Source organism: Salmo trutta, unplaced genomic scaffold, assembly GCF_901001165.1.
Source record: "Salmo trutta unplaced genomic scaffold, fSalTru1.1, whole genome shotgun sequence".
Classification (NCBI taxonomy): Eukaryota; Metazoa; Chordata; class Actinopteri; order Salmoniformes; family Salmonidae; genus Salmo; species Salmo trutta.
This window is the reverse complement of record NW_021822554.1, coordinates 495411-511929: the sequence shown is the minus strand read 5'-3', so window position 1 is coordinate 511929 and position 16519 is coordinate 495411. Positions and strand designations below refer to the sequence as shown.

The following is a 16519-nucleotide window of genomic DNA, read 5'->3' as shown; positions in this document are numbered from 1 at the left end:
TGTCATAAGTGTGGCCTTGAAAGGGAACATCACCCTCTGGATCGGAACAGCATTCTTGGCTTGCACTGGAACAAAGTCTACTCTGCTGTCTAGAGAACCTATAGAAACTAATCAAGATCTCTCACTAAGGATGCATCTCACTTGTCAAGAGGTCTTATATCCTTCTCTTGTCTCCTTTCCTTATTTCCATTGATAGTTTCACTCCCGACTCGTACAAAAGCATAACAAGTATTATTTTTTTATTAAAACAAAAGTGTTAAAAGGCAACATAGTCATAGAATCTCTAAACTTCTACACAGCAGGCAGTTAGTTCCATAGGATGTGTGTAGACATTATCAACATGCCTGAAGGAAAAACTAAGGTGGATGTCCCAAATGGCACTCTATGTAGGGAACAGTGGACGACTTTTGACCAGGGCCCTATAGGCCCACAGTAGTGCACTAATATAGGGAATAGGATGCCATTTGGGACTAACAAGAGTCCGTGAAGCATACAATATAATACCATTTAACATATTACAAAATAAAAATACTATTTTATATTGAAATAAAATTAAATAACGTGATGCAGTGGAATCATCTCAATATTCCCTAAACTATTCCTTTAGAACCTGGAACCAATAGAACCTCAAAACTCTGATCTCTGTACAATTGAGTGTTGTGATTCTTCCTGATTTAATTAGGCATTTGACCATTTTATCCTCTATTCAAACAGAATTGAAACTGACCTAGCTATCTCCTAGCCAAAATCCCGATCACATCCCTGATAAAGGTTCTCATAGAATTTCTTGCTGTACCCTAACCTTATTTCTCTCTACTATAACCAGCCTCTCACAGTCCATTACCATCAGCAGCTCTGTGTTAATGCACTGACAGAACCTTCCGGAGTGTTCTACAGCCTGAGTGTTCTAATCAATACCACTCAAGGCTCTTAACTGTAAAAAGCAGAGCTCTCTTCTGTCCTCCCTGACTCTCTCCTCCCTCCACCATCATAGGTAAAGGAGGCCGTCTCACCCTGTAGTGTAGCTTGACCCTAGTCAAGGGTTGCATTCAAATTCAAGATGGCATCATTTGTTATGTACAGCATAACACCTTTACTGTGCTTTTTCCTTCACCTACTGACTTCACACAGCACTCCATGGTGACGATATGAATTAGGAATCCCATTCCTAGTGGAATGAGTAGCATAACAGTAGTACTGCTTAAAAATACATCATACAGAATCATATTTCATAATGTTTGTGTTGATCAATAAGTGGTGGAAATTAAAAATAAAAAAACAGATACTTAGTAACCTTTTGACCAATAAGTCGATGGAATGTGTTAATATTATATTATTGAATTACATTGACATGTCATTCAATATGTTTGATTCATGTTTGGCCATATTCATATACAACAAGTCCAGTTTCCTTCCAGATCCAACCAGTATCAACCAGTCATCAAAATAAAAAAAGGTCTGATGTCAAAACTCATTACAGATGCAGTTGACATGACAACACAAAACAGTATTCTAAAATAAGATGAATTCGAAAACAGTTAAATCATGTCTGGGGTTTTATGTTAGGAGGGTAAAAAGAGGTCAAACAACAATGTAAACTGGACTCTTAGGGTTGGAGTGTAGGGAGGATTTTGGGGTCTGGAATTAGAAGTTGCCCCTAACCACAGATCAAGGATCAGACTACACTACTTTTAACCAGAGCTCATGGCATCCTATTCCCTACATAGTACACTACTTTTAACCAGAGCTCATGGCATCCTATTCCCTACATAGTATACTACTTTTAACCAGAGCTCATGGCATCCTATTCCCTACATAGTACACTACTTTTAACCAGAGCTCATGGCATCCTATTCCCTACATAGTACACTACTTTTAACCAGAGCTCATGGCATCCTATTCCCTACATAGTACACTACTTTGGAAATAATCTGCCATTTGGAACACGTCCATATCCGTCCCTAGAACTGTGGTTACAAACAGCTTCTACCTCCTCTGCTGTCACTTGGGAGAGGAGATGTTGCAGGTAGCCTGAGTGCCAGTCTGTTTGTGCTATCATGCCTACGGTTTGTGTCATCCCAAACATGGAGATGGCACAAACAGATCTGCTACCAGGCTATTGTAGGGGGTCTCACTCCCCTTGGTCGTCATGGGTTACTTCCGTTTGCTCTTGTTGTCGGTGGTTTGGAACACGCTGGAGGCCGACATGAGGTTCTCGATGTACTGGCCTAGTACCTGGTTCTCCGACTTCAACTTCAGATTCTCCTCTTTGACCGCATCCACACGTGCTGAAAGGTCTGGAACAGAGGTACGGAACTTAGAACTAGACAGACCAGTGTTTCCCCTAGATAATTATTTTTAAGGCTGAGTTTGACAGGGGAGGCCACCCCGCCTAAGTAAGTAATGATAAATGAAACGCCGATACAGAAACAGAAGCCTCCTGATAGTTTATTCCACATCAATGCCAAATACTCCTCCCTGCCAGACTAGACTGAATGTTTAGCAGCACCAGACTGCTGTATTATGGTAGATTTAAACATCCCAAATGGAACCCTATTCCCTACACAGTGCACTACATTTGACCAGGGCCCATAGGGAATAGGGTGCCATTTTGGACAACACCTTAAATCCATCCGAGTCAGGAAGGGAGTAGCTGTATTAGCCTCACAGAGAGGATGAGAGGGTGGCTCAGTCAGAGTAACACACTAAACTGTGTTGGAGATAGAGTGGACAGATACAATCAGAGACCCATTTAGGAGCTCCATTAACACAACTGGAGCATCACTGATCACCTCACTGACAGAGAGGAGATACATGAACACACCTTCCACTGGAACAGAGAGGAGATACATGAACACACCTTCCACTGGAACAGAGAGGAGATACATGAACACACCTTCCACTGGAACAGAGAGAGGAGATACATGAACACACCTTCCACTGGAACAGAGAGGAGATACATGAACACACCTTCCACTGGAAAAGAGAGAGGAGATACATGAACACACCTTCCACTGGAACAGAGAGAGGAGATACATGAACACACCTTCCACTGTGGAACAGAGAGAGGAGATACATGAACACACCTTCCACTGTGGAACAGAGAGAGGAGATACATGAACACACCTTCCACTGGAACAGAGAGAAGAGATACATGAACACACCTTCCACTGTGGAACAGAGAGAGGAGATACATGAACACACCTTCCACTGGAACAGAGAGAGGAGATACATGAACACACCTTCCACTGGAACAGAGAGGAGATACATGAACACACCTTCCACTGGAACAGAGAGAGGAGATATATGAACACACCTTCCACTGGAACAGAGAGAGGAGATACATGAACACACCTTCCACTGGAACAGAGAGAGGAGATACATGAACACACCTTCCACTGTGGAACAGAGAGAGGAGATACATGAACACACCTTCCACTGTGGAACAGAGAGAGGAGATACATGAACACACCTTCCACTGGAACAGAGAGAGGAGATACATGAACACACCTTCCACTGGAACAGAGAGAGGAGATACATGAACACACCTTCCACTGGAACAGAGAGAGGAGATACATGAACACACCTTCCACTGGAACAGAGAGAGGAGATACATGAACACACCTTCCACTGGAACAGAGAGAGGAGATACATGAACACACCTTCCACTGTGGAACAGAGAGAGGAGATACATGAACACACCTTCCACTGGAACAGAGAGAGGAGATACATGAACACACCTTCCACTGGAACAGAGAGAGGAGATACATGAACACACCTCCCACTGGAACAGAGAGAAGATACATGAACACACCTTCCACTGGAACAGAGAGAGGAGATACATGAACACACCTTCCACTGGAACAGAGAGGAGATACATGAACACACCTTCCACTGGAACAGAGAGGAGATACATGAACACACCTTCCACTGGAACAGAGAGAGGAGATACATGAACACACCTTCCACTGGAACAGAGAGGAGATACATGAACACACCTTCCACTGGAAAAGAGAGAGGAGATACATGAACACACCTTCCACTGGAACAGAGAGAGGAGATACATGAACACACCTTCCACTGGAACAGAGAGAGGAGATACATGAACACACCTTCCACTGGAACAGAGAGAGGAGATACATGAACACACCTTCCACTGTGGAACAGAGAGAGGAGATACATGAACACACCTTCCACTGTGGAACAGAGAGAGGAGATACATGAACACACCTTCCACTGGAACAGAGAGAAGAGATACATGAACACACCTTCCACTGTGGAACAGAGAGAGGAGATACATGAACACACCTTCCACTGGAACAGAGAGAGGAGATACATGAACACACCTTCCACTGGAACAGAGAGGAGATACATGAACACACCTTCCACTGGAACAGAGAGAGGAGATACATGAACACACCTTCCACTGGAACAGAGAGAGGAGATACATGAACACACCTTCCACTGGAACAGAGAGAGGAGATACATGAACACACCTTCCACTGGAACAGAGAGAGGAGATACATGAACACACCTTCCACTGGAACAGAGAGAGGAGATACATGAACACACCTTCCACTGTGGAACAGAGAGAGGAGATACATGAACACACCTTCCACTGTGGAACAGAGAGAGGAGATACATGAACACACCTTCCACTGGAACAGAGAGAGGAGATACATGAACACACCTTCCACTGGAACAGAGAGAGGAGATACATGAACACACCTTCCACTGGAACAGAGAGAGGAGATACATGAACACACCTTCCACTGGAACAGAGAGAGGAGATACATGAACACACCTTCCACTGTGGAACAGAGAGAGGAGATACATGAACACACCTTCCACTGGAACAGAGAGAGGAGATACATGAACACACCTTCCACTGGAACAGAGAGAGGAGATACATGAACACACCTCCCACTGGAACAGAGAGGAGATACATGAACACACCTTCCACTGGAACAGAGAGAGGAGATACATGAACACACCTTCCACTGGAACAGAGAGAGGAGATACATGAACACCTTCCACTGGAACAGAGAGAGGAGATACATGAACACACCTTCCACTGGAACAGAGAGAGGAGATACATGAATACACCTTCCACTGTGGAACAGAGAGAGGAGATACATGAACACACCTTCCACTGTGGAACAGAGAGAGGAGATACATGAACACACCTTCCACTGTGGAACAGAGAGAGGAGATACATGAACACACCTTCCACTGTGGAACAGAGAGAGGAGATACATGAACACACCTTCCACTGGAACAGAGAGAGGAGATACATGAACACACCTTCCACTGTGTAACAGAGGAGATACATGAACACACCTTCCACTGTAACAGAGAGAGGAGATACATGAACACACCTTCCACTGGAACAGAGAGAGAGGTGTGTTTCCTTCCAGTGTGTGTAAGAGAGAGGTGTGTTACCTTCCAGTGTGTGTTACAGAGAGAGGTGTGTGTTAGAGAGAGATGTGTGTTACCTTCCAGTGTGTGTTAGAGAGAGGTGTGTGTTACAGAGAGAGATGTGTGTTACAGAGAGAGATGTGTGTTACCTTCCAGTGTGTGTTACAGAGAGAGGTGTGTGTTACAGAGAGAGATGTTACCTTCCAGTGTGTGTAACAGAGAGAGAGGTGTGTTACAGAGAGAGATGTTACCTTCCAGTGTGTGTTGTAGCTCCAGCACCTGGTTGATGAGCCTCGTCTTCTCCTCCATCTCTACCTGGTTCTCCATGTCTCCTGACAAACACAACAAACTATATTACTGAACACACACTATATTACTGGACACACACATGTAAACAATCAGACGATACAGACAGACACAACCAGAGGATGTGTTGTTGTTCATGGCATTACCATCCATGTCACAGTTCATGGTGAAGTCCTCGTTGTCCTGTTTGGTATGCAGGACTGCAGTTCCTCTGTCCACTGTACGTAGACACACACACATATCAAGGTGAGAAAAAAATATAGTTAGCTACCATCATATGATTTTTGTTAAATAAAAATGTATAACTAGGTAAGTAAATTAAGAACAAATTATTATTTACAATGACGGCCTACCCCGGCCAAACCCTAAGCAGGATGACACTGGGCCAATTGTGCGCCGACCTATAAGACTCCCAATCATGGCCGGTGGTGATACAGCCTGGAATCGAACCAGGGTCTGTAGTGACGCCTCTAGCACTGAGATGCAGTGCCTTAGACCACTGCGCCACAAGGGTCCAAAACAACGTAACATGTGCGGGAAATGGCATTGCAGGAGCACTGCCATCTCATTCAAAGTGACCTCATCTGTCTCGATCTAAAAAACTGTTAGTCTCCAACTAACGGTCCCCAGTTAACTCTTCGACCTCTCTAACGGACTATTCATTCAAATAACGCGGATAAAGGTAGCTAGCTAGATAAGTGAACAACAGTACTGTACGTTAGCTGGCTACCATCATCCAAATACCCAAACAAGAAGACAGAGGAAGCCATAACAGGCCAAGATAACAAGTGATGCTAGCTGTCTCTCTAGCTAACGTTACGGTAGCTAAACAACAACACACCCATGACCAGGCAGCTAGCTAGCTGGTAAGTTAGCATAGCGGCAAGCTAATGTTAGCCACCTAGCTGTTTCATACGATATGCTAACATTTTACAGAGAAGCAGGGATACCGAGAAGAAAACGACTACTGTAGCTAACTACCGGCTGTCAAATTAATAACCGCGATATTATGTTAGCTTATGTACATAGCTAACTCGTAGTTAATCAGAATGCTTTTTACAGTACAGTAGCAAGTTAAACAGCTAAAATCTCAGAAATCTGTCAAATCCGTACATCTCAATAACTACAAGCCTAGCCACGTAGTGTCGTTCTATTTCTGAAATGTCAGTCACTTACCCTTCGATATAATAACAATATTGTGTGGAAACCTTAGCCGGTTTGTGTGGATAACGTTATTAGCTGCTAGACGACACTGCGGATTTCCATGTATGACAGTCTGCGACGGGAAGTCCTCACACACGTTCACATTAGCTGGGTGTAGGGGTCGGCGCGGCCGATAGGGGGAGCCAGCGGCGCGGCGGATAGGGGGAGCCAGCGGCGCGGCCGATAGGGGGAGCCAGCGGCGCGGCCGATAGGGGGAGCCAGCGGCGTCCGATAGGGGGAGCCAGCGGCGCGGCCGATAGGGGGAGCCAGCGGCGTCCGATAGGGGGAGCCAGCGGCGCGGCCGATAGGGGGAGCCAGCGGCCGATAGGGGGAGCCAGCGGCGCGGCGGATAGGGGGAGCCAGCGGCCGATAGGGGGAGCCAGCGGCGCGGCGGATAGGGGGAGCCAGCGGCGCGGCCGATAGGGGGAGCCAGCGGCCGATAGGGGGAGCCAGCGGCCGATAGGGGGAGCCAGCGGCGCGGCCGATAGGGGGAGCCAGCGCAATGCACACAGCCACAGGTGGTGTCAAAATAATGACGACATTTATTGGGCCCCGTAACAATATGCTTGTATGACCTCATTCCCTCCTCTTGTCTACTTGCTCCTTCCACTAGATGTAGACTAGTAGTCTGATGAAGGGAAAACATGAAGGACATTTGATATCTGATAGGTGTGGCAGCACTGTGTGCAGGTTGTATCTGTTTGTGTGCACATGCATGCCTGAGTATTCCATTTAATTTGTATTCTGTTCTTCACTATAGTACAGCCTCAGACGCCTTAAACACACACACACACACAGGGACGGAAATCCCGGGGGGGACGTCCCCCCCATCCTGGGAAAAATATGATTTGTCCCCCCAAATATATCACTGAAACATAACTATGTAATTTAAATAATATTAATAATACGGAATGAAAGCAATTGTGCTGATTATAGACACTTAAAAGCGCGTTTTTAACCTCTCTAGGGTAGGTGGGACGAAATCGTCCCAACTACGTAACAGCCAGTGGAATCCTGTGGCGCGATATTCAAATACCTTAGAAATGCTATTACTTCAATTTCTCAAACATATGACTATTTTACACCATTTTAAAGACAAGACTCTCGTTAATCTAACCACACTGTCCGATTTCAAAAAGGCTTTACAGCGAAAGCAAAACATTAGATTATGTCAGCAAAGTACCCAGCCAGAAATAATCAGACACCCATTTTTCAAGCTAGCATATAATGTCACATAAACCCAAATCACAGCTAAATGCAGCACTAACCTTTGATGATCTTCATCAGATGACACTTCTAGGACATTATGTTATACAATACATGCATGTTTTGTTCAATCAAGTTCATATTTATATCAAAAACCAGCTTTTTACATTAGCATGTGACGTTCAGAACTAGCATACCCCCCGCAAACTTCCGGTGAATTTACTAAATTACTCACGATAAACGTTCACAAAAAACATAACAATTATTTTAAGAATTATAGATACAGAACTCCTCTATGCACTCGCTATGTCCGATTTTAAAATAGCTTTTCGGTGAAAGCACATTTTGCAATATTCTAAGTAGATAGCCCGGCATCACAGGGCTAGCTATTTACACGCCCACCAAGTTTAGCCCTCACCAAAGTCAGATTTACTATAAGAAAAAATGTTATTACCTTTGGTGTTCTTTGTCAGAATGCACTCCCAGGGCTTCTACTTCAATAACAAATGTTGGTTTGGTCCCAAATAATCCATAGTTATATCCAAATAGCGGCGTTTTGTTTGTGCGTTCAAGACACTATCCGAAAGGGTAAATAAGGGTTATGCGCCCGACGCGTTTCGTGACAAAAAATGTCTAAATATTCCATTACCGTACTTCGAAGCATGTCAACCGCTGTTTAAAATCAATTTTTATGCAATTTTTCTCGTAAAAAAGCAATAATATTCCGACCGGGAATCTGTGTTTTAGTTCAAAGAGAGAGAAAGTAAAAACATGAGGTCGCCCCGTGCACGCGCCTCAGTCTGATGGTCCTCTGATCGGCCACTTACCAAAGGCGCTAATGTTTTTCAGCCAGCGGCTGGAATTAATTCTTTCAGCTTTTTCCCGTGTTCTGAGAGCCTATGGGAGCCGTAGGAAGTGTCACGTTACAGCAAAGATCCTACATTTTCAATAAACAGAGCCAAGAAGCTCAAGGAATGGTCAGAGAGGGTACTTCCTGTTTGGAATCTTCTCAGGTTTTTGCCTGCCATATGAGTTCTGTTATACTCACAGACACCATTCAAACAGTTTTAGAAACTTTAGGGTGTTTTCTATCCAAAGCCGATAATTATATGCATATTCTAGCAGTGGTAATAACCAGATTAAATCGGGTACGTTTTTTATCCGGCCGTGTAAATACTGCCCCCTAGCCCTAACAGGTTTTAAGTTTCAAAAGATTGCGACCCCCTCACCCTTTGCCTCACAATGGTTTGATCCACTGCCAGTTCCTTAGCTTGCTAGGTAACGTAGAGGTCGTATCTACTGTCTGAAAGGCACTCAATGCACGTAACTGACGTGAGGTTAATCCAGTCAATCGCGCACACACACTAGCTGAATATGCAGAGCTAGCGCGCAAATATTAACTATTAAGCTAGCTAGTACCTATTCCATTTATGTGGCGTCGTCAAAGATGGAATCTTTGCTATCGTCAATTTATTCCAAGATCAACATGCATGTAAGTTAGTGCTTCAAAGTCCCTGTGATAAGGTTAGCGATAAACTGAACAGAACTACACTCTCTTCTACCATTGTTTTAAATATATTTAATGGTCTCGTTGCAAAAGCTAAATTGTCGCAAGGGAACTTTTATTTATATATTTTATTTCACCTTTATTTAACCCGGTGTAACGCCCTGGCCATAGAGAGGGGTTTTTTGTTCTTTATTTTGGTTAGGCCAGGGTGTTACATTGGGTGGGCGTTCTATGTTCCTTTTTTCTATGTTTTGGTATTTCTTTGTTTTGGGCCGTGTGTGGCTCCCAATCAGGCACAGCTGAAGCTCGTTGCTGCTGATTGGGAGTCACACATAAGGAGCATGTTTTTCCTTTGGGTTTTGTGGGTAATTGTTTCTGTTTGAGTATTTGCCTAACAGGACTGTTTGCTGTCGTTTTGTTCATTTTGTAGTGTTCTCTTGTTTGTTTGAATTAAAATTCTAATGATGAGCACATCCTCTGCTGCACCTTGGTTCCCTCTTACAGACAGCCGTTACAGAATTACCCACCAACAACGGACCAAGCAGCAGAGGAAGGAGCAGCACAAGGAGAGGCACCAGGAGAAAAGCTATCTGGAGTCATGGACTTGGGAGGAAATCCTGGATGGGAAAGGACCATGGGCTCAAGCTGGGGATTATCGCCGCCCGCAGTGGGAGATCGAGGCGGCGAGAGCTGAGAGGCGCTGGTACGAGGCAAGGGAGCTCAACGGACACGGGAGGCAGCCCCACAATTTTTTTGGGGGGGGGCACACGGGGAGATTGGCAGAGTCAGGTGGTAGACCTAAGCCAACTCCCCGTGCTTACCGGAAGCAGCGTGGTACTGGTAGGACACCGTGTTATGCTGTGGAGCGCACGGTGTCCCCAGTGCGCGTTCAAAGCCCGGTGCGCTACATACCAGCCCCCCGCAAGTGCCATGCGAGTGCAGGCATCGAGCCAGGGCGGATGGTGCCAGCTCAGCGCGTCTGGTCTCCAGTGCGCCTCCTCGGTCCAGGTTATCCTGCGCCGGCGTTGCGCACTGTGTCTCCAGAGCGCTGGGAGGGTCCAGTTCCCCCAATGCCTGCTCTCCGCCTGTGCCGGGCCAAAGTGGGCTTTCAGCCTGGAGTGTGGGTAAAGAGTGTCCGTACCAGAACTCCAGTGCTCCCCCACAGCCCGGTTTATCCTGTGCCTCCTCCTCGGACCAGGCCTCCAGTGGGTCTCCCCATCCTGGTCCATCCTGTGCCACCTCCCAGGACCAGGCCTCCAGTGGGTCTCCCCATCCTGGTCCATCCTGTGCCACCTCCCAGGACTAGGCCTCCAGTGGGTCTCCCCATCCTGGTCCGTCCTGTGCCACCTCCCAGGACTAGGCCTCCAGTGGGTCTCAACTGTCCTGAACTGCCAGAGTGGCCAGGGACGCCCGCCAGCCCGGTGAGTCCTGTGCCTACGCCTAGGGCCAGGCCTCTGTCATGTCTCCCCAGCCTGGTGAATCCTGGGTCAGTGCCGTCGGAGCAGCCAGGGTCGCCCGCCAGCCGGGCGCAGCCAGGGTCGCCCGCCAGCCGGGCGCAGCCAGGGTCGCCCGCCAGCCGGGCGCAACCATCGCCGGCCGCCAGCCGGGCGCAACAAGGGTCGCCCGCCAGCCGGGCGCAACCATCGCCGCCCGCCAGCCGGGCGCAGCCAGGGTCGCCCGCCAGCCGGGCGCAACCATCGCCGGCCGCCAGCCGGGCGCAACAAGGGTCGCCCGCCAGCCGGGCGCAACCATCGCCGCCCGCCAGCCGGGCGCAGTCAGCGTCGCCCACCAGACCTTCGGCGCGGCCAGGTGCGCCACCTAAGAGGGCGACGTCAAGGGTGGAGCAGAGGCCACGTCCCGCACCTGAGCCGCCGCCGTAAGAAGGCCCACCCGGACCCTCCCCTTCAGAGTCAGGTTTTGCGGCCGGAGTCCGCACCTTTGGGGGGGGGTACTGTAACGCCCTGGCCATAGAGAGGGGTTTTTTGTTCTTTATTTTGGTTAGGCCAGGGTGTTACATTGGGTGGGCGTTCTATGTTCCTTTTTCTATGTTTTGGTATTTCTTTGTTTTGGGCCGTGTGTGGCTCCCAATCAGGCACAGCTGAAGCTCGTTGCTGCTGATTGGGAGTCACACATAAGGAGCATGTTTTTCCTTTGGGTTTTGTGGGTAATTGTTTCTGTTTGAGTATTTGCCTAACAGGACTGTTTGCTGTCGTTTTGTTCATTTTGTAGTGTTCTCTTGTTTGTTTGAATTAAAATTCTAATGATGAGCACATCCTCTGCTGCACCTTGGTTCCCTCTTACAGACAGCCGTTACACCCGGGTAGCAAAGATTATAGCAAACACCACTGAAGTGGTGCTCGCTAGCTTTGCAAATTCAGCTATTGTTAGAAGCCAGCCAATATGAAACAAACGATTAAAATTACAAAAGGTTGCAGCATATGTTGTGTAAATGGTGAACTCATACAGCTGTCAACTCTTGTCACTGCAATCCGTTTCACATTTGCTAGCTACCTTTTAGATCGAAGCCCATATAGAATGATAGAAGATAAGATGATAGAAGCCCATCTCCTACTGTAAATAACCTACATACTGTGTGTGTGAAGCCAGCCAGGTAGAAAAATAGCAGAAAAAAGACGGACATCAGAGTATTTTTCAGTACACCAAAACGCAAAGTAAGAACCCTAGTAGCCTAATATCTCAAAGACTAGTTGATAAAATGTTCATAAGAAAGAAATGAAATTCTAATGGAAATGTTTCACAATGATGTCATTAGGCAGAGCAGGCAACAGATGGCACACAGACAGCAGAGTTGGGGACAGATATGCAGGGACAGACTGGCAGAAACAGGGAGTCTCAGGTAAGTCTTTGTTTGGCAACATTATGAAAGGTTCTCAATTTTTTTAACTTGTAAAATAGGAACATAATTGGAAAATGCCATGGATACCCCCACTCTCATCTTAAACTGGTGACTGAACTAAGATTTGTTAAAGGCAATGGTATTGCTGTTGTGATTAGTTGTGTAGTTTTGGGTACCGGTAGTTAGGAGTACGGCAAACACCTTATTTCTTTGGTTCCTCAATATACATTTACCATATTACAATGTAGGCTATGTGTTACAGCACTACTTTTGGTGTCCCCCTCAAGAATTGCTCTTGAGAAAATGTAATGTAATTGTCCCCTCCAAAGTTGATATCAGATTTTCGCCCCTGCACACACACACACTGCAGCTCTGACAGTCTCTCGGTCACTCCCTTAGTGGTGAACTACACAGGCTAGCGGTGCAGCAGCAGTTGGCAAGGCTCGACCACACACACTAGACACACCGTATCACAGCCACCAGGATCAGTGTGCTTGGTTACTCTCTGCTCTGAGCTCCACTTTGAAGGGTTTATATGTCTCCTTCTGTCTGCAGCTAAGACTAACCCAGGTGAGGCTGTTGCTTGGCCAACCCTACCCAGTCTGTACCTCCAGTCCTAGGGTTCTGTAGGTTATAGTGCCTCTATGTTCTGTAGGTTATGGTACCTCTATGTTCTGTAGGTTATAGTACCTCTATGTTCTGTAGGTTATGGTACCTCAGTGTTCTGTAGGTTAAAGTACCTCTATGTTCTGTAGGTTATGGTACCTCAGTGTTCTGTAGGTTATAGTACCTCAGTGTTCTGTAGGTTATAGTACCTCAGTGTTCTGTAGGTTATAGTACCTCAGTGTTCTGTAGGTTATGGTACCTCTATGTTCTGTAGGTTATAGTACCTCTATGTTCTGTAGGTTATAGTACCTCAGTGTTCTGTAGGTTATAGTACCTCAGTGTTCTGTATGTTATAGTACCTCAGTGTTCTGTAGGTTATAGTACCTCAGTGTTCTGTAGGTTATGGTACCTCTATGTTCTGTAGGTTATAGTACCTCAGTGTTCTGTAGGTTATAGTACCTCAGTGTTCTGTAGGTTATGGTACCTCAGTGTTCTGTAGGTTATGGTACCTCTATGTTCTGTAGGTTATGGTACCTCAGTGTTCTGTAGGTTAAAGTACCTCTATGTTCTGTAGGTTATGGTACCTCTATGTTCTGTAGGTTATAGTACCTCAGTGTTCTGTAGGTTATGGTACCTCTATGTTCTGTAGGTTATGGTACCTCTATGTTCTGTAGGTTATAGTACCTCTATGTTCTGTAGGTTATGGTACCTCTATGTTCTGTAGGTTATAGTACATCTATGTTCTGTAGGTTATAGTACCTCTATGTTCTGTAGGTTATGGTACCTCTATGTTCTGTAGGTTATAGTACCTCTATGTTCTGTAGGTTATAGTACCTCTATGTTCTGTAGGTTAGACCCAGATTGTGTGTGACTCTGAATTTCTATGGAATGCAGGTAGTTCCTTGTCTGATTGTTCAGAATAATTCTCTACAGGACTCAACAGAGTAAAAGGTGTTACACCTCGCTCTGTCTCTCTGGGGGAACGTGGCTTTACAGTGTGTTTGTGTCTGTCTGTCTGGGGGAACGTGGCTTTACAGTGTGTCTGTCTGTGTCTCTGTCTCTCTGGGGGAATGTGGCTTTACAGTGTGTCTGTCTGTGTCTCTCTGGGGGAATGTGGCTTTACAGTGTGTCTGTCTGTGTCTCTGTCTCTCTGGGGGAATGTGGCTTTACAGTGTGTCTGTCTGTGTCTCTGTCTCTCTGGGGGAACGTGGCTTTACAGTGTGTCTGTCTGTGTCTCAGTCTCTCTGGGGGAACGTGGCTTTACAGTGTGTGTGTGTGTGTGTGTGTGTGTGTGTGTGTGTGGTTTCCTGGAAACAAGGGTGGCTTAACTTAGCCCTTTGGCTCAACTTACCCCACTCTCTCCTATAGGTGTGTGTAGGTGAATGGACAGAGCTACTAGCTTTGCAATTAAAGGTGAGTTTGTCTTACCTGTAGGTCTGTCATCAGCTAGGGAGATGTTAGTGAAACTCCCGTCCTCTTCTTCCAGCTCTGCTTCCATGACCGGACTGGAGTTTTCCCTGAGTCACCCTTTTAGTTTATTTTTCTCTGTGGACTCTGGTCTCTAGCCTAAACATTCTATTCTCTGTGGACTCTGGTCTCTAGCCTAAACATTCTATTCTCTGTGGACTCTGGTCTCTAGCCTAAACCTTCTATTCTCCCTGGACTCTGGTCTCTAGCCTAAACATTCTATTCTCCCTGGACTCTGGTCTCTAGCCTAAACATTCTATTCTCCCTGGACTCTGGTCTCTAGCCTAAACATTCTATTCTCCCTGGACTCTGGTCTCTAGCCTAAACATTCTATTCTCCCTGGACTCTGGTCTCTAGCCTAAACCTTCTATTCTCCCTGGACTCTGGTCTCTAGCCTAAACATTCTATTCTCCCTGGACTCTGGTCTCCAGCCTAAACATTCTATTCTCCCTGGACTCTGGTCTCTAGCCTAAACATTCTATTCTCTGTGGACTCTGGTCTCTAGCCTAAACATTCTATTCTCCCTGGACTCTGGTCTCTAGCCTAAACATTCTATTCTCTGTGGACTCTGGTCTCTAGCCTAAACATTCTATTCTCCCTGGACTCTGGTCTCTAGCCTAAACATTCTATTCTCCCTGGACTCTGGTCTCTAGCCTAAACATTCTATTCTCCCTGGACTCTGGTCTCTAGCCGAAACATTCTATTCTCCCTGTCTGCCTGTTTTTCCCTACCTCACTCCTTCTTTCTCTCCTTATCGTTTGACTCTTTTCTCACAGTTTATACATTTGTTTTCTCATCTCTCTCTCTCTCTCTCTCTCTCTCTCTCTCTCTCTCTCTCTCTCTCTCTCTCTCTCTCTCTCTCTCTCTCTCTCTCTCTCTCTCTCTCTCTCTCTCTCTCTCTCTCTCTCTCTCTCTCTCTCTCTCTCTCTCTCTCTCTCTCTCTCTCTCTCACCTGTTCCCGTCGGGCGGCTTGCTCCCTCTCCTTCTCCTTCTGAATTATTTATGTTGTCACGGTTACCTGCCCAGAAAACCTTGGTTACTGGACAGGCGGCAGGTGACACTAGTTTTGTCCTGGGAAGCAGTTGCTGATTGGCTCATAAAGGTTTCAAAGTTCAGGGAGAGTTATTTGTTGGTTGAAAAGAAACACAAAACACTCAAGTGCCATAAACACACACACACACACTTACCTTTCCCCATACTCACTTGGTCACACATTAACTAGAGAAGGGCACTAAGTACAGAGAGGTAAAGAGCCAGCAAACAGCTGCACCCTCTTTCTACACTCCTCCCTCTCTCTCTCTCTCTCTCTCTCTCTCTCTCCCTTGCTCTCTTTCTCTCTCTCTCTCTCTCTCTCTCTCTTTCTCTCTCTCTCAATTCAATTTCAATTCAATTGAAGGGCTTTATTGGCATGGGAAACATATGTTAACATTGCCAAAGCAAGTGAAGTAGATAATAAACAAAAGTGAAATAAACAATAAGAATGAACAGTAAACATTACACTCACAGACGTTCCAGGAAAAAGGAAACCGCACACTGGTCTTGAGAGTATCACTGATCTTTAATAAACTTTACGTATCGGCCTCATGGCTTTTGTGAGTTTTTTTAAAAATTAGCACCCTTTTGTAGACCTATCCCCAGCCACATCCGTTCCACCATGGAAATGGGTTGGAGGTGGAGGAAAAACAAATAAGTGCTACCAAATATAACAATATGCATTTCATAAATATTCAAATAAAGTGTGTAAATAAGACGTATTACAGTTTTTCTCAATTGCTAAAACACTAAAACCCATTGGCTGAACAAAGTTCTCAGTTGCCTGGACTCATTTAGCTAATTATGCAGTCTGTTGTCAATACCTTAAACCATTTCACATGGTAAAACACAATTTACAGATCTCACTTAGACTTTTCAGAAAAACTCTAAACACATTCTCATTCTCAAAACACATT

The 16519-nt window shown here is 45.9% G+C and overlaps 1 protein-coding gene across 3 annotated transcripts; it reads right to left on the bottom strand.

The window, feature by feature from the left end:
* Positions 1-222: 222 nt before the first annotated feature.
* On the bottom strand, positions 223-15404 carry LOC115182611 (short coiled-coil protein B). Of its 3 annotated transcripts, none has more exons than XM_029744157.1 (4): positions 14532-15404; positions 5871-5942; positions 5670-5750; positions 223-2297 (listed from the first exon to the last, which is right to left on the bottom strand). In XM_029744157.1, the coding sequence occupies exons 1-4, from the start codon at positions 14599-14601 to the stop codon at positions 2155-2157; spliced, it is 366 nt and encodes a 121-aa protein (XP_029600017.1). In that variant the 5' UTR covers positions 14602-15404; the 3' UTR covers positions 223-2154. The 3 variants fall into 3 exon arrangements, with proteins under 3 accessions (XP_029600017.1, XP_029600015.1, XP_029600014.1); XM_029744155.1 differs by lacking the exon at positions 14532-15404 and adding an exon at positions 6901-7756 and having other exon boundaries at positions 5670-5747; XM_029744154.1 differs by lacking the exon at positions 14532-15404 and adding an exon at positions 6901-7747.
* Positions 15405-16519: the final 1115 nt, after the last annotated feature.